Genomic DNA, 27,706 nt, shown 5'->3' on the forward strand with positions numbered 1-27,706 from the left:
AATAGTTGATTGAAAAAGTTTTTTGAGCAACCTTTTCGCGCTGTTTGGTAAAATAGTTAACCTATATATCAGCCAATCTTGACTTATTTGACCACTATTAACTATTTGACTTGATTAAAAAATCAATATATGTGTTTGGTTAATCAACTTTTTGTAACTCTAAAATGGTAAAATTCAAAAAGGTGCTCAAAAGAACTTTTTCAATTAACTTTTTGAGAAAAGAAATTATACCAAACAACTATCGACTAAGAGCTAATTTACCAAACACTTTTCTACAATAAATTAATGTTATCAACTAGTTATACCATCTAATCCAATCAGCTAATAGCTATCAGCTAACCACCATTTACCAAACATGACCTTTAAATTTCAACATTTTGAAGCAATAAGCTATTATAAAAAGCAAAGTAATCAAGTACTCATATTTATTGTTTAACAAATTCAAACAGCTAATAGTAAATAAATAAGTTAAAATTAGCTATAAACCAACTATGTTTACAGAATTTAAAATTCACAGATGTCGGTCCGCAAAAAGCTAAAAACAAATAATTGAGGAGTGCGGAAATGGATTATGGATGGGATATTGGTAGAGGACAAACGAATAATTGAGTAATGCCGAATTGGACTATAGACGAGAGAGGACAATGGGAATTGTGGAGACAAATGGTTGGTACCACTAGACACTGTTGTAGTGTCCTAAATGGATAAGTAGACATTATAATTCCACAACTTTCATCCTCATCAAAATGAATAAAGTAATAATATACGTTCTCCCAAATTGTTCATAAATTCGTCAAATTTTTGTTAAAATTCATTTTGATCCATTTTGCATTTATTAATAGTGAATGAGATATGAATCAACTGATGGATTAGATATAGATTTAACTTTTCAAAATCTACTATATAATTCACTAATATATATAATTATATATATTGCACTGTTTGAATTATTGAATTGGATGTTTTTTATTTTATTTAATGGGATGTTACGTTTGTCATTTTATTTGTAGGATGCTTGAATAGTTGGATAAATATATTACGAAATTTAATTATATTTTTTTAAAATTAAAGACCTATAATCTGATCCACATCTAATTTGTCAAATTTGCTATTGACGGGTCAAATTAGATTGAATTCGCACCTCTAGGGAATGTAATTAATGAAAAATATCAAAATTTTCATTGACAAATTGAACGTGAATTCAATACAAATCTGTTGTTGGCCTCAACACTCATTCTTGACAAATTATATTGTAAATCATAATCTACTCTACTGATAAATGTTCATTTTTAATATATTAGAGGTTCATTTTTAAGTACTATCTAAATATGAATCTTCATTATATTAAATATTTTTCAAAAGATGAACATTTAGGGCCTGTTTACTAACAGAAAACTGTTTTCTGTTTTTTTATTTTTTAGTTTTCATTCTCTGTTTTCCATTCTCTATTTTGTATTTAGAAAACTTGTTTACTAACACTTATTTTTTCAAATTTATTTTTTTAAGATTAACATTATAAAATTAACAATAAGTTTAATTTCGAGTGATTTTTAGACCTTATATTTAAAATATTTTAAAATATATTTGGTTTAAATAGAATAAATATAATTTTAATTTTAAGTCCAATATATGTAAAAAAAAAAAGTTACATTTGATATCCGAACCAAATTTATATTTATATATAACATAAATAAAAATATATCCGAACCAATAATCTATTAAGTTAACATAAAATTTAGTTTAGATAATATTAATATTTAAAATATGTTTGGATATATTCATTTGAATGACATGTATATAATATATAATTTTTTTTATTTTGAATTCTAATATAGTAATATATGTGAAATTCCGATATCCGATATCTTAACCAAACTTGTATCGGATATAACATAATAAAAAATATCTAAACCAATAATCAATTGAGTTCAATCAAAATATAAAACGTGGTATAGATTTCAATGGTGAGAATGTGGTATGATAATGAATGTAATCATAGTAATGAATAAATATGTAAGTAGATAATGGTGAGGATGTGATTATAGTGACATATAGTCTAATAGATGATAGCTGATTCTGTTTTCCATTTAGAAAACAGTTTTTAGCAGTGTTAGAAAACTGGAAAATTATTTCCTGTTTTCAAAATGGAAAACTGTGCTAGTAAACATTTTTCTGTTTTCTGTTTTTCAAAAAATTGGAGAAAATTTCCAGTTAGTAAACGAGCCCTTAATGTATTAAAAATAAATATTTAATATATTAAAAATAAATCTTATGTTAGTGATTTACGGTATAATGATTGCACATTCTTAATGTTACTTAGATTGATTTTTTCTTTAAAATTATATTTGACTAATTTGAGTGCTAAGTAAATTCATTACTATAAACTAGTGATTGATTGAAAGAATTGATCAATTCATCAGCAATAAATAAATATGAAGAACAAAATATATTAATGGACAATATCACAACAATTATGATATATGGCATCAGCATATACACAAGATTTTAAATTATTTGTTCATTATGTGTGGGGGATGAGACGATGCCCAGAAGTGTGGGAAAGAGGGCAATTATATTGATGATTCCACTCAAGTTTGTCCGCGTTATCCTCCAATTCCATGGATATCTCATCTCCATCTGATCATTCATGGGCGCTGAGAATATAATGCACTTCATGGATAAGAATATGACTCAAGGATATATATAGTTCAATCTCCTAGTCAGCCTTTCGTTGTCATCTAGTACTCCCGCACTAAGGGCTACACCTAATTGTAATAGACTAGTCACTAATTGTGGGGTGATTACAGCTTTTATTTATTATTTAAATAATTGAACTTTGATTTTTATTGATATGTCTATAAACTTCTGCAGTCTACTTCGTATTAATTTTAGATCTTTTGACTTGTTTAATATAAACTTTGTTTCTTTCCAATTTGCCTTAAAACATATCTTTCTCTATCATTTTTATGTGGATCTTCTTTCTTGGGTTTCTGGTATGCCGCTTCTCTTTTGATTCATGAGATATTAAAGTGCTCCTTACATAGTTGCTGGGTTCTTGGTAAATATTTGTATCACAATTTGAGGCAAACACTGTAATACTAAGAGGACATCTAAAAGCTTACAGTGACAATACCTATCAAAGAAAACATAAAAAATGTTGATTATATTGTATGTGCCAATCAAGAGCTAGTGTCATACACTTTAAAACGAGTAGAAATATCATGCCATGGTTTGACCTTGGCATCATCTAAACTGCTAGAAACTCAAAATATAAAAATTATAGATACTTCGCCTATCTTTCATATAAAGTCTTGGATAATCTCAATCTAATTTTATTTTATTTTAATAAGTGAGATATGCTCACAATATTGTCATAGGGATGTCAATAGGGCGGAGTGGGGGCAAGGGACATAAGCCCCATCCCCGCCCCCGACTTTCTTCCTCATTCCTCGTCCCCATCCCCACGGAGATTATTCGGGGAAAGGGGAATCTCCACCCGGCCCGTTTATAAGTTATAAAAAATTAAAAATTAAACATTAAAAAACATTTAAATAAATAACGCATATGTATTCATCTTCAACTTAAAGTAGTATTCAATATTTTACAATTAAACATGTTATCTAAATATGTATTTTATAAGCATGACATACAATGACAAGAATGCTTTTAAAATTATATATATTATATACAAAGTAATACATCTATGTGTTGTGTGACTACACACACACACACACAAATATATATATATATATATAAAATATCGGGGACGGGGCGGGCGACCTGGCAAGAGTACTCCCCATCCTCGCCCCCGTCCTGGGTAGAGAATTCAAAATTGCTCTTATCCCTATTTTCAATCCCCTATTTTTGTCCACATCCCCGACATCCCCGTTCACGTAGGGACGGAGAATTGGATTTCCCGTCGAGTACGAGTACAATTGATATCCCTAGATACCGACCGTGTAACATATATGCAATGTGTTTTTTCATATTAAGAACGTGGTCGGTCTAAACCCTTCAAATTTGTCAAGTAGTATCCAAATCATGGATTTTGGGCCTCAAACCATGTTTGGACAACCTCTTCTTTAATTAAACTTTATTTCTTTAAACCCAATACTACATAATTAAATAATAAAGTAATCTAAGAGAAAACCAACCAATTCTTATACCGTGAGGGGAATCATGGTCCAAAAACGACACCGTTTTTTAAAGTAAATAAATGGTGGCCATTATGCTTAACAAATCATGCATTTATGATGTTCTCAGAATAAAATAAAATTGCAGTGTATCACTGTATCTAAAATGAAAATAAATAACATGTCAAATGAAACTACAAAATTAAAATGATACTCTAGTTGTGCTGAAATTAAACTACAATATGTATAAAATGAAATTGAATAACATGTCTCACAAATGAGTGTATGCTGTCAAATGAAACTGTAGTTATATCAAAATGATACTTTAGTTGTGTTGTAATGAAACTATAGTGTATATAAAATGAAATTGAATAACAGTTTCACATATTTGAGTGTATATTGTCCAATAAAACCGTAGTTGAATTAGAATTATACTTTAGTGGTGTTGTAATAAGACTGCAGTGTGTATAAAATAAAATTCAATAACATATTTCACATATTAAGTGTATAATAATGTCAAATGAAATTGTAGTTGAAACAAAATGATACTTTAGTTGTGTTGAAATATAATGGAATTATAATGTATATAAAATGAAACTAAATACGTAATACAAATATAATTAATTAGACGGAACGGATTACAGGTATCATTTCTTTTCAGTAAAATTTGCCAAAACCAGCTTGCCAATACAAGAATTTGATCCAAATTACGTTATCATGCACCTCATATCGTCCTCCCACTCTTGACAGGGATTCACTCATTCACTCTCAAATCTAAACTTCTAGTGCCAAGTGCCAAATAGGAATGAAGCACTATCGCCATCTACCTTGAGATGGTCTTCATATTATACATGTTGAATTGTAACTTGGCTTGGCTTATGCCACTTTTCCCAGGCCTCTTGAAGATCATTTGTCCTTGAAGATACTAAAAAATAGGTATCTCAGAAGAATATATAATCCTGTATGTCTATTAAGCTTGGTTAATATAGGAGGCCAAAACTATCCTCCACAAACCCACAATGCAATAAGTCCATGATGGCAGCATGGGAATGGGCATTTTGTCTGCACTGATGGAACTGGAGTTCCATTCCCTGCAACTTTAATTTGTTACACAAGTTATGGTGGAGTTAGTTGTGGTCCTATACAGGCCTTGAAACAGACGGTGACATCCTTAATTACCCATCATCTTGGAAAACTAAATTATCCAATACTAACTATATTTGGATCTTCCATGACTATAAAAAGGCAACAAGTTGTAGGCTGCATATTACTCGCTATTCGCTGTACAATATTTGGCTTTAATTACCAATTCAACAAATGGCGGCTGCAGCCAGCAGAGGTGCACACTCCATGAATTTTTCCCATTTCAAGTAAGATTTCTATGTTTGCAATCATGCATTTTTTTTAAAAAAAAATCCAAAATGCCAATTATTACTCTATATATCTATTTTTTCTTCTTATAATCAAAAGAATGGAGATTGAATTCGAGACGTAGTAGTATACATACTAAAAAGCAAAAGCATCTTTGTTATCGATAAAAGAAAAAAAAAAGAGTAAGATAATCTTGTAGCCATTTCTATGCCATTGTGTTGAGCGGTCGTTGGTAAAGGCCAAATCTAGCACCTGGTGAGTGGGAGATTGTTGGGTGGAGGCTGATAAAGGGTAAAGGTCAAGTTCAACACTCGAAAATGTGATGGTGGAGGCCGATAATGTGTTTGGCCTAAGTGGTAAGGTTTAATCTCAACAAATGGTATGAGAGCAAGTCACCGGTGGATTGAGTTGGGCGGAGGCTGGTAAAGGGTAAAGGCGAAGTCCAGCAGCCAGTGTTGATTATATACGGGGAATATAAGTTACATGGAAAAAATTAAAGTTACAAAATGATATATATTGTTGGATTACCGAGTCTGATCTTGGGCCATGTCATGATATACTAAAAGTGGTAATTTTACTTTTATTTTTACGACTATTGTAGCATTGTCACATTTAATTTGACCATATTTTTTGAAACATTCTTTATAATATAGTTTTTGTTTTATATTTTCTCAATCTTTTTTAGCCTGAAGAATCAATGCCCCTACCATTGTGATTAAATCTTGTGACCACTCATTTAGAATGGTATTGTTCCATTTGGTTGTCTTTTTGCAATTTTCATTACATTAATATTAATTACTAGGGCAATTCAATATTTTATAATCTTAATATCCTCTTCTTATTGAAAGAATGTTCATAAATGATATAATAAACAATAATTTGAGTAACATTTTTTTAATGAAACAATATCTAAAGTGAGATTTTGCCACCACTAATAAAATGATCGACGATTGGATGCTTATATTTGTTATTTACAGGCCAATGGTGAGGAAAGCCAGCTACCACAGGAAAAGTGGTTCGCCGGAGATGATGAATGAAACCGTGAAATTGAACGGAGAAGAAGCAAAGAGCAAAAAGAAGGAGGAAACGTGGTGGATCCCGGACAATCGCACCGGAATTTTTTACCCCAAAGGCCAAAACAAAGTAATTGAGGAAGTCCCTCCGGCTGCAGGCACGGATGTTGGACCCATCAATTGGTTTTCCAACCATGAAGACTCTTTTTAAAACCATAAAAATGTTAATTAATATCAATGAATAAATAAAGTATATTTATAATTAGCATAAACCATGAAAAATTACAAGTTGTAAGCTATGTTCATGCATGCATTTGCAGCAATATAATATTTTTGTCAATTATAATCTTGTGTTTTTACAAGTGAATTTAATCAACTATAATAAATTACGACTAAGAAGAGCTGGGTAACACCCAATGGTAAACAGATGCCTCCAATGGGGTTCGAACCCACTCCCTTTCGAATGGGAGGGTACACCGAGTGTCGCTTGACCACAAAGTCTTTAGCTATTATTAAAATACTAGTTTTATACGCGCATTGCGCGAATGGGTTAATACCTAATGTTTATATTTAAATAAATATTTGAAAGTATATCAATGCAAGATTATATAAGAGAAGTTTATACATGTGTAATTGAATGTCGAGTTTTTTTATTTAAATATCTAACTCAAAGTATATGAATCCAAGATAATATAGAAAATTCATTATAATTATTACTAAAATAAATGTTTGCAACCATGTAAAATCGATAATCTAAATATTTGGTCTAAAAATAATAGTGTAAATAAATACTACTTTTAATTTGAAATTTTCTAAGTGTTCTTAATTCTCTTTTGAGTAACATTGTCATTGTCTTCATCTTTACTATTTTGTTCTCTTCCTTTTTGTTGGTGGTGTGTTATTTGCAATTCAGATATTGTTGGTAGCATAGATGACAACGTCATGCAATGAGATTATGATATATGAGCTATGGACTTTCCTTTAGGTGTTCTGCTTGGGGTTCATTTGGTTCAACCATTATTGTTGAATGAGTTATTGTGGATAAAGAAATCCCTAGTTTAAGAAAAAAAATTAAATTACTTAATAAAAATTTGAAAACTTAAAATATTATGTATTCCAAAGATATTAAAAGGTAGTTTCTCGCTTCAATTTGCTGGGTAATAGGTTATTTGAGTACTTTCATTGCCAACAAATCCCCCAAGTAGTTAATATGATTGGTTTCAAACTATTCTTTTTTATTTTTTTTCATGGTATTAAAGAAATACATATGTGTCATTTTTTGGTGTAACTACTAATTTATTTAATTCAATAAGAGTAAAATAGAGTGTGATTCCGCTTCAATTTGTTGGATTATTATTTGAGTACTCTCTTTGTCAACCAATCTCCAAGTAGTTAATATAATTAGCTTCAAATTATTTTAATTTTTTTTTTCATAGTATTAATAAAATACTTGGTAAATAAATATATAACATTATTTTGTACTATAACTTTGATATTTAATTACAAGATATTGTAAAAGTAATATAATGAACAATGTAATGAATATCAATTGATAAATTTGAATGTAAAGAATCTTTGCATTAGAGAAAATAAAGACAATATAACTAATGAAATTGTTTATCTTATTTAATTTAATTTTTTGATAATGAATAATTTTTTCAAATAAAGGTATTGTAGACACATAATTCTAAATTAAAGAAATACATATGTATCATTTTTTGTTGTAACTACTAATTTATTGAAATTAATAAGAGTAAAATAGAGTGAGAAACTTAATTATGTCAAATTTGATTGAGATGAGGTTCGAACCTAAGACCTTTCTTATAGAAATTAATGGGTAAGTTAAAAGTTAACAGAATATTAACGGAGAAGAGAATATTTAACGGAAAACTTAACGGATAATCATAAAAGTAATGTTAAATTAGGTAATCTCTATTAATAATATTAATCTGAATTATCTTAACCATCTATTTGATTAAATAATTCATCAGAACCATCTATTTGATTAAATAATTTGACTGCCATTTTTCTACCCATTTTAGGCCTAACTCTCTTTGGCTCATATTAGTGTATATATATATATATAGGCCTAGCTCTCTTTGGCTCTTATTAGTATAGTAGATTATAAAAAAAAAAAAAAAAAAAACCACAACAAGGGTTCAAAAACGATTACTTGAAATAGGTTTTTTTCTATTTTTTTTTTAATTTCACTCCGGGCCTATAAAATGTTTGGACCGACCCTATCTAGGCAGCTTCTCGGCCTCTGGCTCCCTATGGACAAGATACGGTAATAGATGCTTTGGAAAGACAAACCAGAGGATGAGATATTATAGATACTATTACCAAAGATGCGGAGCCAAAAAGCAAATTGTCTATCGGATAGACAATGGTGAAATACTCCAAACTTTTTACACAGGAGCCAAGCATAATCACCGACCTGGAGCTCTCCTTCTAAGCAGGACCCGGCCTCCCTTTCAGGCAACACCCCGGCCCCTGGCTCCCTACGTATGAAAAAGATACGGTACGCATTAGAGGACAAACTGGAGGAAGTGATATTTTAGATGCCATTACAAAGGTTGCGGAGCAAAAAAGAAAATTGTCTATCGGATAGACAGTGGTGAAATACTCCAAACTTATTACACAGGATCCAACCATAATCAAACACTAGGAGCTCGCGCAGCAGACTATATTCCCTTCTAAGTAGGACTTCGGCCTCACTTGCAGGAGGCACCGTGACAGCATAAATAAAGCAGGACGGTCAAATATAAAATTCTATCATAGAGTAGAAAATGGATATTAGATAGTAGTTGTGTCATCTTCCAAATAGCATGTCAAAGTGGTAATGGATTTGAATAGTTATCTACAAACAGGTAAAAATATATGGCCAACTAAATGAAATCTCGTAATGGTTCCCCTATGACCACGACACATGCAAATCTCTCCTCTTGTAGACAGATCTTTTATGCCTCTGAAAAAAACACTTAAAAACTTAAAAAGGGAAGAAGGGCTGTTGAAATTTGTGTTACAACTGAACTTATAGATTATTGAGGAAATTTTTTAAAAAAATTTAGGTTCTTTTGTTCCTTTCTTGTAAAAAAAATTTAAATTTATTTTATGTAATGCTTCAAAAATATTTATCTCGAAGTGCAATTAATAGAATCACAACTAACTACTACTTTGATATGCTCTGATCCTAGCTCTGATATGTTCTAATTCTAGCTCTGATATGCTCTAATCTACTGCGTAGATCAAGGTTATGATAAATATTCTAATATGAAAAAAAAAATCTAAGGTTCAAAAACGATTACTTAAAATAGGGTTTTATTATTATTATTATTATTTTTTTAAATTTAGCCCAGGGCTTCCGTTGCAGGCAGGGCCTCCGGCAGGCGTTCCAGGTGGGGCCTGCGGCTCCGTTCCAGGCGTTCCAGGCCTCCGTTCCAGGCGTTCCAGGCAGGGCCTCCGGCTCCGTTCCAGGCAAGGCCTTCAACTCCGTTCCAGGCGTTCCAGGCAGGGCCTCCGTTCCAAGCATTCCAGACAGGGCCTCCGGCTCCGTTCCAGGCAAGGCCTCCGGCTCCGTTCCAGGCAGGGCCTCCGACTCCGTTCCAACCGTTCCAGGCAGGACCTCCGGCTCCGTTCCAGACGTTCCAGGCAGGTCCTCCGGCTCCGTTCCAAGCAGGTCCTCCGGCTCCGTTCCAAGCGTTCCAGGCAGGCTCCGTTCCAGGCGTTCCAGGCAGGGCCTCCGGCTCCGTTCCAGGCGTTCCAGGCAGGTCCTCCGGCTCCGTTTCAGGCAGGGCCTCCAGCTCCGTTCCAGGCAGGGCCTCCGGCTCCGGCAGGTCCTCCGGCTCCGTTCCAGGCAGGGCCTCCGTTCCAGGCTCTGATCCTAGTTGTTATATGTTTTAATTCTAGCTCTGATCTGCTGTGTGGATCAAGTTTATGATAAATATTCTAATATGAAAAAAAAAAAAAAAAACAACAAAGGTTCAAAAACGATTACTTGAAATAGGGCTTTTAAAAAAAAATTTTGCCCTAAGCCTATAAAATGCTTGGACTGGCCCTATCTAGGCAGGGCTCCGGCATCCCTTCCAGGCAGAACCCCGGCTTCCCTTCCAGGCAGCACCCCAGCATCCCTTCCAGGCAACACCTCGGCCTTCCTTCCAGGCAGCACCCCAACCTCTGACTCCCTACGTATGGACAAGATACGGTGATAGACGCATTAGATGGACAAACCGGAGGAAGAGCTATTTTAGATGCCATTACCAAGGCTGCGGAGCCAAAAAGTAAATTGTCTATCGGATAGACAGTGGTGAAATACTCTAAAACTTTTTACACAGAAACCAACCATAATCACCCACTAGGAGCTCGCGGCAGACCTATATCCCCTTCCAAGTAGGACCCCGGCCTCTGGCTCCCTACGTATGGATAGACGCATTAATAGACGGATTAGAGGGACAAATCGGAGGAAGAGATATTTTAGATGCCATTACCAAGGCTGCGGAGCCAAAAAGAAAATTATCTATCTGATAGACAGTGGTGAAATAATCCAAACTTATTACACAGGAGCCAACCATAATCACCGACAAGGAGCTCACGCGGCAGACTATATCTCCTCTTCCAAGCAGGACCCCGTCATTCCTTCCAAGAGGCACCCCGGCAACCCAGATAAAGCATAATGGACAATGTAATGAATATTAATTCATAAATTTGAATGTAAAGAATCTTTGGATGAAAGAAAATAAAGACAATATAACTAATGAAATTATTTTCTCATTTAATTTAATTTTTTGATAATGAATAATTTTTTCAAATAAAGGTATTGTAGACACATAATTCTAAATTAAAGAAATACATATCTATCATTTTTTGTTGTAGCTACTAATTTATTTAATTTAATAAAAGTAAAATAGAGTGAGGAACTTAATTATGCCAAATTTGATTGGGATGAGGTTCGAACCTAAGACCTTTCTTATAGAAATTAATGGATAAGTTAAAAGTTAACGGAATATTAACGGAGAAGAGAATATTTAACGGAAAACTTAACGGATAATCATATAATTAAGGATAAATTAGGAAATCTCAAGGAAAAATATAAATCTAAACAATATGAACCATCTATTTGATTAAATAATTTGACCGCCATTTTTTCTATCCATTTTAGGCCTAACTCTCTTTGGCTCTTATTAGTATAGTATAGATATTGATTTCATTATTTTATATTTTAATATGTAAACAAACCTATTTAAATTTTATGAAGATGTAATTTTTAATTTTTTTTTTTACATTTATCAGCTTATCAAAAAGCTAATTTTACCAAACACTTTTAAGCATAATAGTTATTCAGATTTCAGCTTCTAACTTCTAGTTTTTAAGCTTTCAACTACTTTTCAGCTAGGTTTGTCAAATGTGTGCGAACGGTGATTGATGTACAAGATTTGATCTCAAAATTTTTTAATGGTCTAGATTGGTTAAGATTCCAAGTTGAAGTGTGTGTGAATGGTGATTAAATGTGTGCGAACAAATTAAGTGTGTGTGTGTCAATCAATCTAGACCATTAAAAGTATTACATGGATGCACAAGATGTGATCTCACGATCTTACCTAAGCAAGTGGTCTCACTGGAACCCTACCCTATATATATACATACATATATATATACATACATATATATATATATATATATATATATATATATATATATATATACACACACACACACACTAAAAAAAGTCATAAAAAAAACTATGTTATCTATGGGAATTAAACCCGCCGCAACCTTTCATAAAGTGATACACACATTGTTAGTTCATCCAACTAATCCATTAACTATTATATATGTTTTCATATATTCATATCGAAAACATCTATTATATACAGTTGCTTCCACTGTAGCTCCGTCCTTGACTCTTTTCATTTTTAATAAGAGGCACTAAAATCTAAAGGTAGCAACACTAAATAATTGTTACACACACATATAATGATAATGTGAATGTGTGCCCGTCATCACACGATAATAAAGGATTTGCAATCAACTAACAGAGAGTTAATACAATACTTATACATCAAATAAAGTGTAATTTTAAGAATAAAATGTATTTCTAAAAAATCACGATTCCTATAAATTGGGTATGCCTTATGCATGCGTTTATGGGCATAGTAAATGGATTGGTGCGGCATGCAATTCTTCAGGAATAACTGCAGAGGTTCATCCGTCAGAATGGCTTGAGGATACCATTTAAATTAGTGTTCTTTTTAAAAAAAATAATAATTATAATAATTTTTTAACTTTACTAATGTCTAGATTTTGTTACTGGTGGTTGATTTGTGATGGATAAATTTAGAAATGTGTCGCATGGCCATTTTTACTATTTACTCAATGCACATGCATTGAAATAATACAAAAGGAACTTTTTAAGAAATTGCTAAAATTCTTTTTAACTATTTCACTACATCCTCAAGTAGGAGAATGTAACATTATTTTTTATCAAGACATGTATATAATTGTTGTGCAAGTTATTATGACTATTAAGCGGTGATATCAAGTTTGGAATGAAAGTAACATTTTTCATTACGTAGTCTGTAGTCTATAATGATGGCATATGAGTTATGACTATATAAGTCATTGGTGCCAATAACCTTGTGGTCTAGTGGCATTCGGTAGTGGCATTCGATTGCACCCCATGTTGGAGGGGGCAAGTTCGCCCCTCAGTGGGGCGATGTTGACTCTTTGTACTTCAGTACTTTGAGAAAGTAGTTTATGAAAAAAAAGTCATTGGTCTTCTCATGGATTAAGAAATACACACTAGTACTTTGAGAAAGTAGTTTATGAAAAAAAAGTCATTGGTCTTCTCATGGATTAAGAAATACACACTATTTACTTTATGTCTTCATTTGAGATTTAAAGTCACATGGTACATTTAGTGACACATCTACTAAGTTGGTTAGAATGTTAACACGTAGCTACCTTCTTAATTAGTTTTAGCCGGTGAGGATAACATAAGTTGATTTGTCTCTTTATGATTCTTTGCTGGTTAGAATTACAAGGCGGAGTTTACATAAGCCATGTTTGGTAAATAATTAGCCTATTAGTCAATTTTGACCTATTTGACCATTATTAGTTGTTTGACTGAGTTAAAAAAATCAATATAAGTGTTTGGTTAATAAGCTTTTTGTAACTCCAGAATATTAAATTTCAAAAGACTAATCAAAGCAACCTTTTCAATTAACCTTTTAATAAAAGAAATTATACCAAACATATATCATCTAATTTACCAAACACTTTTCTACAATTAGCTAATATTATCAATTATTATACCTTCTAACCTAATCAACTAATAGTATCAAGTAATAGCCAATATTATCAATTATTATACCTTCTAACCTAATCAGCTAATAACATCAAGTAACAGCCATTTATCAAACAGGGTCATAATGTACATCTTTAGATAATAATTTTGAATTTCTCTCATCTTTAATACCTTGCGCACAGTAAACAAAGGTCCAGTCTGTTGAGTTACCATGATTTACATTCTTGGAGATATTTTTTCTGATCGAGACGTGGGAACCCTTGAGGTTGAGACAACATTTTGGGGAAAAAAAAAAAGTCATACCGTATAACAATCAGTCTATAACTTGTCTCCCAAGAACAATTATTAATTCCCTAATTTACTCGTGAAAAAGACTTAACTTATTACGGAGTATTATAAAAGGGAAAAAGACATAATTTGGATGACTACTTTGACTAGTGCATACTATTAATCAATATTATATGCATCAGTAGCAAACTTAGAAATTGCATTTGCCAACAGATATGCTTTTGACGTGTCCCTTTACCGGAGATTGTAGAAAAGCATAGCAGAGGCGACGACGATGTCATGCCATACGCAATCTCTCACCGTTTCTTTCCTTTATGTACCCAAATCCTCTCTTCTCTTCGCATCTCTAAACCACAGATAATGGATCCTCACGGAACAATTGTGTTCTCCACCGTCGGCAGATCTCACTACGGCTTCGATATCTTCTCCGTTCAACTTCCGTCAAGTTTGGAACAGGACCGCCCCGCCTCCGAGCACCGCCTCACCGACGGCGTCTCCATTAACTTCAACGGCCACTTTCTCGATGAAGGAGACACCTTTGTCTTTGTCTCCGAGAGATCCGGCTCGCCTCGGATTTACTTGCAAGAGAATCGCTCCGCCGCCGCCGGAAAACCGCAGCAGTTACTCTCCCCCTCTGAAGCCCTCTTTCATGACCGTCCGATCGTCAGAGATGAACGGCTGATTTATATTTCTGCTCATGAGCCGCCCAAGGGAGTGTTCAAGAGCTGGTCTGCTCTTTACTCCACCCATCTAGGTTTAAATAAAATCACGCGGTTGACGCCGTACGGTGCAGTTGATTTTAGCCCCTCCGTTTCTCAGTCCGGCGAATTCATCGCCGTTGCATCTTACGGGTCTCGTCCCTGGGCAGGTGAGTTCCGCGATCTCCAAACGGATATCGTCGTGTTCCGGGAATCCGATCCCGCTAGCCGAACTCTTCTCTGCCAACACGGTGGTTGGCCTACTTGGTCCGGCGATTCCACTATCTACTTCCACCGCCAAGCCGACGACGGGTGGTGGAGCATTTTCCGGATTGATCTGCCGGAAAATTTTACATTTTCTGGAGATTCTGCAAATCCGTGTGAAATTTCCCCTATTCGAGTCACTCCTCCCGGCGTGCACTGCTTCACCCCTGCAGCAATGCACAATTGTAGTAGAATCGCGACCGCTACTAGGCGGCGAGGCAATAATTACCGGCATATTGAGATTTTTGACGTTGAATCCCAAAAGTTTTATCCGGTCACTGAATTACTCAACCCTAATACTCACCATTACAACCCGTTTCTCTCTCCGGGATCCACTGTGCTCAGTTACCATCGATTCAGGGGAGAATCGTTACAGGAGGACATAATTCCTCATTTGGACCCTGTGAGGTCTCCAGTAAACGCTCTTCGGATGCTCAGATTGAACGGCTCATTCCCTTCCTTCTCTCCCTCTGGAGATTTTATTGCGTTTAATCCCGGCTTCGATTCCGATTCACGCCTCAAAATTATCAAGTCAGATGGATCTAGAGGATGGACGCTGATAAAAGACCGGACGGCGTTTGGCAACGCCTGGAGCCCCACGGAGAACGGCGTAATTTTCACTTCAATAGGGCCTATATTCGAGTCTGTAAAAGCCACAGTGCAGATCGCTCGTCTCACTTTCGATCCTTCAAAATTGACTGACTACGATGATCATTCAGACGAAATCCCCGTGGAAATCAAGGTTTTGACGAAAGAAGCCACCGGCAATAACGCATTTCCGTCTTGCTCGCCTGACGGAAAACACATCGTCTTTCGCTCTGGCCGGTCCGGCCACAAGAATCTCTACATAATCGATTCTCTCAACGGCGAATTAGACGGCGGAATCCGGCAGTTAACAGATGGAGCTTGGATTGATACCATGCCTAGCTGGTCACCGGACGGAAAATTGATCGCATTCTCCTCCAACAGACACAATCCAGGCAACGCCGAGTGTTTTAGCATCTACGTGATTCGTCCGGACGGAACAGGTCTGCGTAGAATCCACGTGGCAGGGGCGGAAGGATCGGAGGAGGTGAACAGAGAGAGACTGAATCATGTGTGTTTCAGTTCGGACAGTGAGTGGTTGCTGTTCACGGCGAACTTGGGCGGCGTGACGGCGGAGCCGGTGTCGCTACCCAATCAGTTTCAGCCCTACGGTGATCTATACATGATGAGGTTAGACGGGACGGGACTGCAGAGGCTGACGTGGAATGGGTATGAGAATGGCACGCCAGCGTGGCACCCCAAAGCTGAGTTGGACTTGGCTCGCCTCTCCTTGGGCAAGAGCGGTGAAAAGTTGAAAGGGAAATTTGATGAACCCTTGTGGATTAACCCTGATTTTTAACAGTCCATAAGTTTGTAGTCTTGTGGCATGCAATCATGCACAATATGTAAAAAAAAAAAAAATTAAAATTAAAATTATTTTAATCAAACAGTTAATAAAGAATCAAATAAAGCTTTTTGGTTTTTCGTTTTCAAAAAATAAAAATAAAACTTTTTGGGTGTTTTTTTTTTTTTTTGGGTGTTTGGTTTAAGTTATTCCATGTTACTAAGGTAATATAGACTCTTGAATACTATATTCTAATGTTGGATTCCCTTCATATATTATTCTTTAAGAATATTAAATGTCTGTCACATCATATTTGGAGCAATATTCATGGGAATATAATTCCCTCTTCTCACTTAGCTAATATAATCAATATCTATATATATATAATAACAAAAGTGCCTAGCAAGAGTTTTCCCAGAGTTTTCCCCCCAAAATTGGAGGGCATTTTTGTAAAACCAAACTCATAATTATTTTAATAAAAATCATTGATTTTATTGACTAACCATATATATTTTCATAATATGATAAAATAGTAAATAAAAATGTCATTGAGAATTAAAATTAATTACACTCAGTCAGATATTTCCGCGTAATACTTCGTCATTGTATGATAAAAAAAAATGATAAACAAGGAAAGAATATGAAATATTCCAATAAATTTTTGTCTGAAATCAAAGATATACCTTTTTTGGGATTATAACGTTTTTTATATTAATTAAAATTTGAAAGCTTTTACCTTTCTTGATCTCATCCATTGTGTATAAATACACTCTATATGTCCATACACAACCCATCATCTTCACAACCCAACTAAGGTTATTATTTCATGGAGTTGTGAGCGGTTGGTTTGGAGGATCCCGTCGGCGCTATTGGTGGTGAGATTTTCCGACATTACATTCTGCTATACTTACTTTTATTTTTTTCACGCTTCAACCATGGATTTTTGGGAACCTTTTGATTTTAATGAGTTTGGTTGACTATGGCGTTTGAGTTGGTGTTGTTTATTTGAACGGTTGACTGGTGGGTGATTTTGCAAGTTCAAGATGGTCCGGCGTGGCTGAGTTCTGCCAATGGGTTTTGTCTTTCGTTTGCTGTTTCCTTATGGATTTGTTAGGCTCTGTATGGTGTCATGGAGTTGTGGCTTGTGCTGGAACTTGGGGGCATTGCCCATTGTTTCTTTCCGACATTGCCCATTATAGTTGAGATTTATTGTTTGCTACTTCAACTGACGATGGCAAAGCTTGAAAATTGCTTTGGACAATGGCTTATCATCTTAGAGTTTTACTATCTAAAGGCAATGTGTTGTTATTCTAGATGAGATTTGCTATTGTAGATATCATTGGCAGAGTGGTAGAGATATACAGAGGAATATTGGTGGGCGGATGGTTAGGCTCATTGACTTTGTCCTAGAAGATGCAATGTACTCCTATTTCTTTATTCATGCAGTTTATGTTAAGTTATGTGCACTATTTTTTTTTTTATAATTTGTTTTTTCTTCTCTAGTGAGAATCAACTACATTGTACAGTTTGGGATGCTCATGTGGATCAGCTGCTCCCTCATTTCAATACTACATTGAAAAAGAAAAAAGATTAAACTGAGAAAAGAAAAATGTAGATACATTAAAGTTATCAAAAAATTGAATCAACTGTGGAATTCGACCAAACTTTGAATGTAAGATTCATTTTTAGCTGCCATGCAAATTTTAACTCTTTCAAAGGCAAGTAGTATATTATTTAGATAAATAGTTATGAGTGCAATTATTTCTACAGTATAAGTAGTGGGTTTGTCTACAGTTAGAAAAGAATGAGAAGATTCGGGCACATATGAGAGTAGCAGAAGTAAAAACATAAATGCATCACATTGCCTGAGGACAAAAGTGAAGAAACTTTTCTTATTTCGAGTAGAACAAATTAAAGAGGATGCTTAAGCAGTGTGTATCCATAGCAAAATACAGGCTTTGGAACAAGAAAGGACCACCAAAGCACGAATAATATTTTTATATTAAATATTTAAATAATAAATATTTTTCCTGCCCAAATTCAATGACATTTTTGTAATATCAAATATTTGGAGAATATAACATTTTTGGTATTAATTGATAATTCCTATAAATTTTTGTATGAATTAAAAAATATACCTTTTCAGGGATTGGACAATATAACATTTTTTGTATTAATTGATAATTCCTAAATTTTTTTATATGAATTTAAAGATATACCTTTTCAGGATTATAACGTTCAGGTCAATAAATACTACACCCTAATCAACTTAATTAACACTATATTCAAAATTTGTCAAAAAAAAAAAAAACACTATATTCAAAAAAAAACTTAATTAACACTAATCACCTTAATTATTACATATTAAATTTGGTATATACACTTTTCATAAAAAAAAATTGATATATACAATTCTATCAAATTTAACATTTTTTACATATAATTGAAATAATATATTTAATTTAATATTTTAATATTACAGATATTTTTAATTTTATTTTTTATTTGTTTTGAATTTCAATTAAAAAATTAAAAGTGAAATAATTTCATTTGATTCAAATTTAGATATATATTTTTAATTCTATATTTAATTCTAAACTCATACTCTTAAGTAAAAATTTAAAAATATGCCTAAATGCGTAATATAGTTAGGGACTATATTAATCCATACAAATTTAAAAATTAAATTCTTTTAATTTTTAAATCAATTTCTTTAATTATACGTAATAAAATATGAAATATACTTAAGAAAATAGAATTATAAAATTAAAAAAACATGTGTTCATAACTATTTAGAAAATTTTTAAAATACATACTTATATTTATGCATTATATTAATCATACAAAATTAAAGTGCTAATTTTGTTAATTTTTAAATGTGATTATTTTAATTATAAATCCATCAATATATATTATAATTACGGAAATTATATTATAGATTTTGCCTATATACATATTAATAGATATTGTTTGCATATACGACGTATTATAGAATCATTAAGGAAATGCATCCAATTAGAATTTAAATTTACTAATACAAAAATTAAAATTTACATTTTTTTTAATATAATTTTCTTAGTTATTATTCATAGTGTTAGAATTATAATATATATGAAATACACTTAGGAATAAATGAAATTAATTATGTCAATTTTTTCTATAAATTTATCTAAATGTGTACATAATTAATTAGAGACTCTATTAATTATACAAAATTTAAATTTAAATTTTATATGCTATGAAAATAGATACCAAATATATAGAGTTACAACTATATTATTATATTGTACATTTTAAAATATTTATATATTTTTAAATTTTTTATTTAAATTCATAATAACATAATTTTATTCGTGCATCGCACGGGTAAAACACTAGTATGAGTAATAATACTATGTACCTCTCTTACAAACTTACTTCGTAATATTCCGCCTTGCAAAGAGGAGAGAGAGGGTATTATATATATATATATATATATATATATATATATATATATATTATTAATAATAATAAAAGATAGTATTTTATAAGTTAATGTGATAGTAGGACTATTTTTGAAAGAGGAGAGAGAATTGCATAGAGGGAGAGTAAATAGTAGATAATTGTAAATTTTGTGATATGATATTTTGAAAGTGAGAGAAGATTGCATGAGCACAGATTAAATCTTGCATGGATTGCAAGTCACGTCATGCTTTAAAAAAGTTTAATTAATAAATAATGACATGACTTATGTCAGGTTACTTTAAAAGAAAGTAAATTATAAGAATGAGGATAACTTAATCTTGAACGAGCCGAACATAAGATAGTACCTACAAACCCAATGATGATTTTTTAGGTCCCAAATCCAACACAAACCCAATAATGCTACAATAACATTTACTAGTTTGTAAAAAGATCTCATAATCATAAAATTTTACCTTTTATAACAATTTAAAAAGTATGACCAAATGTGGCAACGACCGAGGAAAAAATTGATGCTTCCCACAAAGAAATATGAAAAATGCAGAGTGGCACAAGTTTGGTACAATCTTTAGGAACAACAGACATGGTCACATGGATTACTAAAAGGGTACATATTTTGCACTCTGAAGTCTGAAACTTTGAAAGAATTGTCTGCATTTGAAACACCATTTCCTACTATCTATATTATTGTACATCAACATATATCACCAAATAAATACACACTCAGGTAGGTAGGTATACATGAAAAGACACAAAGCAACCTCAAAATGGTTAATACAGATGTTAACAAAGAAGAATTAGACAAGGATAAGAAATCCAATCACACAAATGAGTTAAATGGTTGCCTCCCAACTATAGCTGGCATAGAAACAGTTGAATCCACACTTTGTGTGATTGGATTTCTTATCTCATTGTTCAACTTCTTTAATGGGAAATCCAATCACACAAATGAATCCACACTTTCCTTCCCATTGTTCAACTTCTTTAATGGGAAATTTTTAATTGCATCAGCAATTACCAAAAGTAATTTAAAAAGTGTGCATATTTGTTCCTTTTACTTTAAATGTATAGTCTTTTTTTTTTGAGTACTAAAATGTATAGTCTTTTTACTCTCAAAAAAAAAATGTATAGTCTTTTTAAGCATTATATTTTTGTGGAAATCTATTCTTATTTTCGTCAGCATATATATAAATAATTATTTTACTATGATGAGAATAATACTTAAAAGTGTACGAAGATTGAAAATTGGAAACAGATGATAATTTTCCAAGATTTTATTAGCAGAAATGCTGAATTGTCAGTGTGATGGAGTAAGATGCACCTGATAGAAGATAGATTTCACAGACCTTTCAAGTAAAGCTGTAAAGGAAACATTACTTACAATTAAGCAAAACTAGAACTAAAACATTATATTGCTGATACTTTGCTATGATCCAAGTATCCAACATGGCATCAGCAGCACATTAAATAACACAAACCAAAACAGTCAAAATTCCAATGGTTCAAGGCAACATTGAAAGCTTCACTAAAGGCATGGCTAAAAATTAAGTTCAAGGACCATGGAAATCTCTCAACTTATAAACACATAAATCCTATTGCTCATGGTAATCGTGAATTTAGTTATAACAAGTAGTTGGTGCTCAATTCATAATATGGAGACAAATCTCTATTCTGGTCCATTAAGGGTTTTTCACTTTTAGATGAAGTGGTAGGTTGATTGGGTGGGACAAAGGGGGAGTAGTGGAACCAAACCTAAATATGGTGCACTCCAAGTATTAGTTAAGTAGAAGATTCCCATATAACCCCTCCCTAAAGGCTGCTTGGATCCTGGTTGCTGAGACATCATGAAGCACTTGTAAAGTTGGTTCTGGTCTATGGACATAGTTCACTTCTTTGCAGTGCCGGTTTGACTTAGAAGAAGCAGCTCGCTGAGAAGCAGCTTGTGGAGTGGTAACTCTTAGAGAAGCAACCCGCGGTGAGGTAACTCGTAGAGAAGCAGCCAGCCCTTGGAGAGGTGACCTTAGGAGGAGAGTGAGCACCATGGAGAAACAGCGCTATGAGAATAATCATGGGGAGAAGTAGCTCTTGGTGAAATGATCCGTGGAGAGGCTGGCATCCCGGATGAAATTCTGGGCTGTTCAGAGGAGAAAGGAATAAGTAGTCTCTGTTCATCTGCCTCCCCCGGCCAATATCTTCTCAATACTGCTTGTCTCTGAAGAGTGGAATAAATGATTTGCTCTCTCCATTCATGTTTTAGTACTCTTCCTTTTCTTTTCCTTAGAAGTTTTCTTCTCTGATGCCTGACAAATTTTAAAATACTTGGGTAATGGAAAGGTAGCAGCAGAGATCGAGAGCATATATATAAATGCTCATCTGTATTATTCATTTAGACAGAATAGAAGCATTTTCAAGATTATCAGGGCAAGGCCAGGGTTTCCTGAAAATTCACAAATTTCAATGACGATAGATAAAAGTTCATCCAGAGATTTTATTTTACATCAGAAATATTTGATTGATAACTAACAATGTCCGTCCATAATAAGAACTATATCAAAGAATGTACACAGGTGAACATCATTATGGGGAACAGTAAACAATCCTGTCTGTCTATCAAGAAAACACTCCCCTTTATGTGAGTAGGCCGGGTGAAGATCGAGCCAAACAACAACAGCAGCTATCATCTTTAATGTTTAAGGTAACAATCTTATTGCATCTAAAAGATACATTTAGTTAATGAAAGAGGTTGCATCTAACAGGGAATTTGCTTACATGAATTTGCATATCCTTGGAAGTGTTGGGTGTGAAAACTCTTTTGATGACAGAAAACCACCTGCCTTTCTTTCCCATGTTCCTTAGCTTCCATTAGTATTTCACCCCTGAAAGATGATAAATAAATAAATAAATAAATAAATAAATAAATATATATATATATATATATATATATATATATATAATCATAAAATTACAGCATCAAGGAAAACAAATCCTATTTTACTAAATCAAAAGCTGTTGGAATAGTAAAAAAAGCTTTATAAGTCGAAATCCATTATGCCTGAACAAACGAAACGGTTGAGTTCACTAACCCTGAACACCATGATTCACAGGCTTTTTTAAATTCTGCTCTCTACCCACCCTCTTCTATGTGATTGGGGATTATAATAGTAGTGAAAATATATGGCAGCAAGCAGGATATAATTATAACAACCATAAATTAGGAACATCGGGAAACTGTTCAAACAAAATTCAACCTTCAAGAAACAGTAGACCATCACAATTTTCAGATCAACTCCTTTATTATATGCACAGACACACACATACATATATAAACAAGCCTATAAATTTCTGCAAGAAAAAACTAATACTGTAAAAGAAATTGGTATTACTAACTCTGCTGAACATGTTTGACCTTGATGCAACCCACCCAACCCAACCCAAGAACAATTAACAGAGAAGATGGGGAGAGAGTGAAAGGAGTTCTGATCCAAGGAGTTGACAGAGAAATAAGAAATAATTCATTTATTCTCTGAATAAATGAACTGCGAGATATTTTGTCTTTAGTTCCCTGTCAATATTAAGAGTTTGACAGAGAGAAACAGGAAATAGTTGGACTTACAGAAAGAAATTAAAAAACAAACAGAAGTTACAGACCAAAAAATTTTCACACACCAGGGACAGAGGGAAGTTCAAGATTAAGGAAACAGGAAGAATTGCTTCAACAAAGATAAACTTGCACATGAAAGGAAAAGCATGGAAATTTCCACCAAAGATCAGGAAAACAAGAAAAAAAAAAAAAAAAACTGACTTACATAATTAAGAACTCATAGCATGCATGATCCCAAGAACATAATCTACAAAAGAAACAGCATAATTTAAATCACTAATATCCAAGATTTATATGCACCTCTCAAGTGTTTTTTTTACCCATCTTCCATAACCCTTTGAAGAAAGCTGCAACCAACCCAAGTGTTAAGGTATGAACAAACGTCATGTATTCAAAATCACTTGCATCCAGATCTCTAAATTTACCCCTATAGTAGTTCACCAGACCCTACCCTCTCATTGACAAACAAATGTATCATCAAGAATTAAATCATATGGGGCAGACCAAGAATACAACTACTTACTTGTAATCATGTCAATCCAAATCAAGCACCCCGGGTCTTCAAAATTATCATTTCCATTGCAAATAAAGTTACAGCTTTAGGCTTGAGACCTGCAGAAACAGGAGAAGTGCAATAGAACCAACAAAATGGGATTAGCATATTTTAAGAGGTCTTTAGTTTTGCCAACCATTGAGCATATAGTTACAAAAACAGTCAATCGAGGTAGGTTTTAGTTTTGGAAACTGAAGAACAAAGAGAACAAAGAAATATACAAATTTTATCCAAACTTTTGCATTATACATGCTACGAGGAACAGATATCCAGGATGCTAGGTATAGTATATATCAAGCAGCTCCTTTGATGAATTGATGTACAATCACACAACTAGAGAAACAGAGACAGCAGCTATCAAATCAAGGACAATAATTTTTCTTGAACCAGTGAAACCTCTACTATTGCCAGTTGAAATCTTGAAATAATGACAAGAGATATATGAAGATAGCGAATTATCTGTCTGTAACATGAAGAGATTAAACAGAGATAGAAGTATAAGAATATGTTTCCCATCCAAGAATATTCTCCTCATCATATTATAAACACAGTTAGTAAGATTAGAACACAGAAGATAGTTTCTTCACATCGCACATAATCCATGTGGCCATACTACACGCTGGACAACTACTGCAAGTGTAAACAGTAGACAAGCTGAAAAAAGCGTATTTAATTGAGTCATGAACATAACATTAAATGAGATCCAAAGAGAATAACAAGAATATGGTTGTGCTTAGAACAATTATGAAATAGGAAATAGTTGGACTTACAATTTTTACACAATCAGACATGGTCTTCATAATAACATAAACATCACAAAACTGTAATCCAAGTACACGTGTGCAGCTATATACGCCATTGATTATCTAATAACTCACTATTGACAAACATGTAACAGTGTTCAGATGCTGAATGTCATTCAATTTTCAGAACAAGCAAGAACTAATATTCTTAAATTGATAAAGAGAGTACAAAGTAGTTCTGTTTGAGAACTATAACTATTCAACTAGAAAGACAAGCACTAAACTACAAAATGATTTAAAAGCACAATATACAGGCAGTGTTTCACAACGATTGTACCCTCAAAATCCAGTATCCTCAAAACCGGAAGCCCTAGGGTAACCCTCATACTCCAACTTCACATTCAGTGTGGCACAGATAACTCGGAACTTCATCCTCAAAGAGTCCATGATATCAGTAACAGATTCATTTTCTGGGTCGGATATAGGGTACTTCCGGAGCAATTCATCCATCTGCACGATGTTTTTCTGCACTCGAGGCGAGAAACAAGTGGGATCGAGGCGAATCGCAGAGATCCAGGCGTCGATACAACCTCTGTAGAAGCCCAATTCAAATCCGACTTCAAACCCGGTTTTGAGACCCACCTGGCGGCCTTCCTCTACACCGGAGGCTAGACCGTCGGCGTAACCATCAGAGTATCCTTGCTTGTAATGCGTGTCCTCTAGATTCAGAGATGAGTCGAAGATATCTTCTTCCATTGTATTTGCCGGCCGAGAATTCGTGTTCAGAGAAGCGGTGGCAATGAAATCCGATTAAGCCGCCCGCCAAATGTCCAACTTCCAACTGTTTTACTTGAAAATTTTGAAAATCCTTTTATAATCTAAAGAGAATACTTAAAAATTTCAAAAATCATCTTTAAAATTTAAAAATCACCATCTTTTTATAAACTAAAGAAAATACTTAAAAATTTTGTAAATAAATTTATATACCAAAGAAGATACTTAAAAATTTTCAAAATCATTTTATAAACTAAAAAGAATACTTAAAATTTTGAAAATCATTTTATAAGCTAAAGAGAATATTTGAAAATTTTTAAAATCGTTTTATAAACTAAAGAGAATACTTGACAGTACTTGAGTATACTCAGAATCTCACTTGATGATTTGATAGACGAGAGGGTTTAGGGTGGTTTTAGGGTTTAGGTTTTCTTTTTAAATAAAAATCAAACCATTTTATTAAGACACCAAAAATACAAGAAAAGAGACTGGACCGCACCATGTCTCAAGTATAAGTGGGGACAAACCCGTAGAAAAATCAAATTTTGTATCTAAACTCAAAGTGAGCACGCCTCTCACACTCACTGCTTGCTCTAGATCCCCTGAGCCTATGCTTAATCTGCTCCACATAATCCTCATCATCAAAATCATCAAAATGATCTGACCATCCTAAGTTCGGCTCATACTTCGAGTCAGAGCTCGGGTCCGCATGATGCAACTGTGATGAGACCCTCAAGCTAAGTAACCCCTCTAAATTCCTTGACCCAAGCAAACTGGACAAAGTGGATTTCAATAAATGAACCTGATCAGTCGTCCTATCCTCCTTACTATGGCAAAACTTCCGAGACTTATTAGAAGGCAAATTATTGCATGGACCATGGTTCACACAACTGTGTGGACCACACAGTTCATCGACATCAATTGAATTTAGCACGTCCATTCAAAATTTAAAAAACTAACATGGTTAGTGAACAAGGGGTAACCAACCTGCAAGCAAAACAAGGAAGCACTCAAAAAAAAAAAAAAAAAAACGCAAACACAAAGATTTGAGTTTTTCTGCCAATAAATTTTTAACTTTATTATTTGTGGGTTATGTACGGCCTTACCCTATCCCTTACCTATATAATTCAATACTAACATGCATACTCACTGAAATCATCGATCTTCACCACCATCTATCACAAATATTTCATTGTTATTAGGTAAAAATTTGTGTGTGATTGTTTTAGGATCCTTGTCCATGAGACGGGTTGGATCAAGATGAAATGTAATATTTATATTAACAGATGTAATACTATTTAAGAATAAAATGTTTGTTACTTATAAAAAAAAAAAACATAATATTTTTGAGAACAAATGTAATATTTTTACATTTTGATGTAAAAGTTTTACTTTTTCCATCAAAAGTATTATATTATTTTTTATTTATAAGTATTACATTTGCATATTGACGCAACCTATCTGTGAGATGGTCTGCAAATTATTCTGTGGATTCGGGTCCACTTTGCAATGTAATCACGGGTCCATCTTGCAAGGTGGACCCGGATCAAAAAATACACAATTTATATACTGAACGTTTATAGCACAATTTACATATTGAATGTTCAAAATTTTATATACTGAATGTTAACAGTTTACATACTGAATGTCTTAATGTTCACAATTTAAATTGAGAAAATTCATTATGAAAATTGTGAACATTCAGTATATAAGTTGTGTATTTTGACCCGAGTCCACCTTAGTTTATGGCATAACTGTTCGAGACGGTCTCACACAACTGTGATACTTGTAAATACACATTTTATTACATTTTTTTATTTAATTTGTAAATACAGTGAGTCTATTTGTTACCCGGAAGGCGCTATGGAAGAATATGGTTACCAGACCCCATTCATTTGTACTGCTCCCATAAAGGTAGGAGTAATTTGTTCAATAGATATTTACTTGCAACACCACACCATATGAGGAGTAATATTAGATTTCATTACAAAAGTAGAAAATCATTATATAACATCAAAAAGATAAAAAAAAATGGTAATTTATAAAGAGTAATTTTAGATTTCCTAAGTGCCTTTTTGGCATGATGTTATGCTAAATCTTTTTAATTAAAACTAACTATTTTTTTTTTTTTTTT

The 27,706-nt window shown here is 33.3% G+C and overlaps 4 protein-coding genes and 1 long non-coding RNA gene across 5 annotated transcripts; 2 read left to right on the top strand and 3 right to left on the bottom strand.

Moving 5' to 3' along the window:
* Positions 1 to 5,396: 5,396 nt before the first annotated feature.
* Positions 5,397 to 6,833, top strand: LOC116031414. Its single transcript, XM_031273613.1, has 2 exons — positions 5,397 to 5,503; positions 6,482 to 6,833. The coding sequence occupies exons 1-2, from the start codon at positions 5,451 to 5,453 to the stop codon at positions 6,726 to 6,728; spliced, it is 300 nt and encodes a 99-aa protein (XP_031129473.1). The 5' UTR covers positions 5,397 to 5,450; the 3' UTR covers positions 6,729 to 6,833.
* Positions 6,834 to 9,867: 3,034 nt separating this feature from the next.
* On the bottom strand, positions 9,868 to 10,774 carry LOC116033289 (S-antigen protein-like). Its single transcript, XM_031276042.1, has 2 exons — positions 10,570 to 10,774; positions 9,868 to 10,400 (listed from the first exon to the last, which is right to left on the bottom strand). Exons 1-2 carry the CDS (start codon positions 10,772 to 10,774, stop codon positions 9,868 to 9,870), a joined length of 738 nt encoding a protein of 245 aa, XP_031131902.1.
* A 3,531-nt stretch (positions 10,775 to 14,305) lies between these two features.
* Positions 14,306 to 16,568, top strand: LOC116032467. The gene has a single exon (XM_031275044.1). It carries the CDS (start codon positions 14,388 to 14,390, stop codon positions 16,452 to 16,454), a length of 2,067 nt encoding a protein of 688 aa, XP_031130904.1. The 5' UTR covers positions 14,306 to 14,387; the 3' UTR covers positions 16,455 to 16,568.
* Positions 16,569 to 21,445: 4,877 nt separating this feature from the next.
* Positions 21,446 to 22,777, bottom strand: LOC116033638. Its single transcript, XR_004100883.1, has 2 exons — positions 22,671 to 22,777; positions 21,446 to 22,201 (listed from the first exon to the last, which is right to left on the bottom strand). It is a non-coding gene; the product is annotated as an uncharacterized LOC116033638 (long non-coding RNA).
* A 2,111-nt stretch (positions 22,778 to 24,888) lies between these two features.
* On the bottom strand, positions 24,889 to 25,668 carry LOC116032878 (protein LTO1 homolog). Its single transcript, XM_031275618.1, has one exon. The coding sequence runs from the start codon at positions 25,552 to 25,554 to the stop codon at positions 25,138 to 25,140; it is 417 nt and encodes a 138-aa protein (XP_031131478.1). The 5' UTR covers positions 25,555 to 25,668; the 3' UTR covers positions 24,889 to 25,137.
* Positions 25,669 to 27,706: the final 2,038 nt, after the last annotated feature.

Source organism: Ipomoea triloba, chromosome 10 (assembly GCF_003576645.1).
Source record: "Ipomoea triloba cultivar NCNSP0323 chromosome 10, ASM357664v1".
Lineage (NCBI taxonomy): Eukaryota > Viridiplantae > Streptophyta > Magnoliopsida > Solanales > Convolvulaceae > Ipomoea > Ipomoea triloba.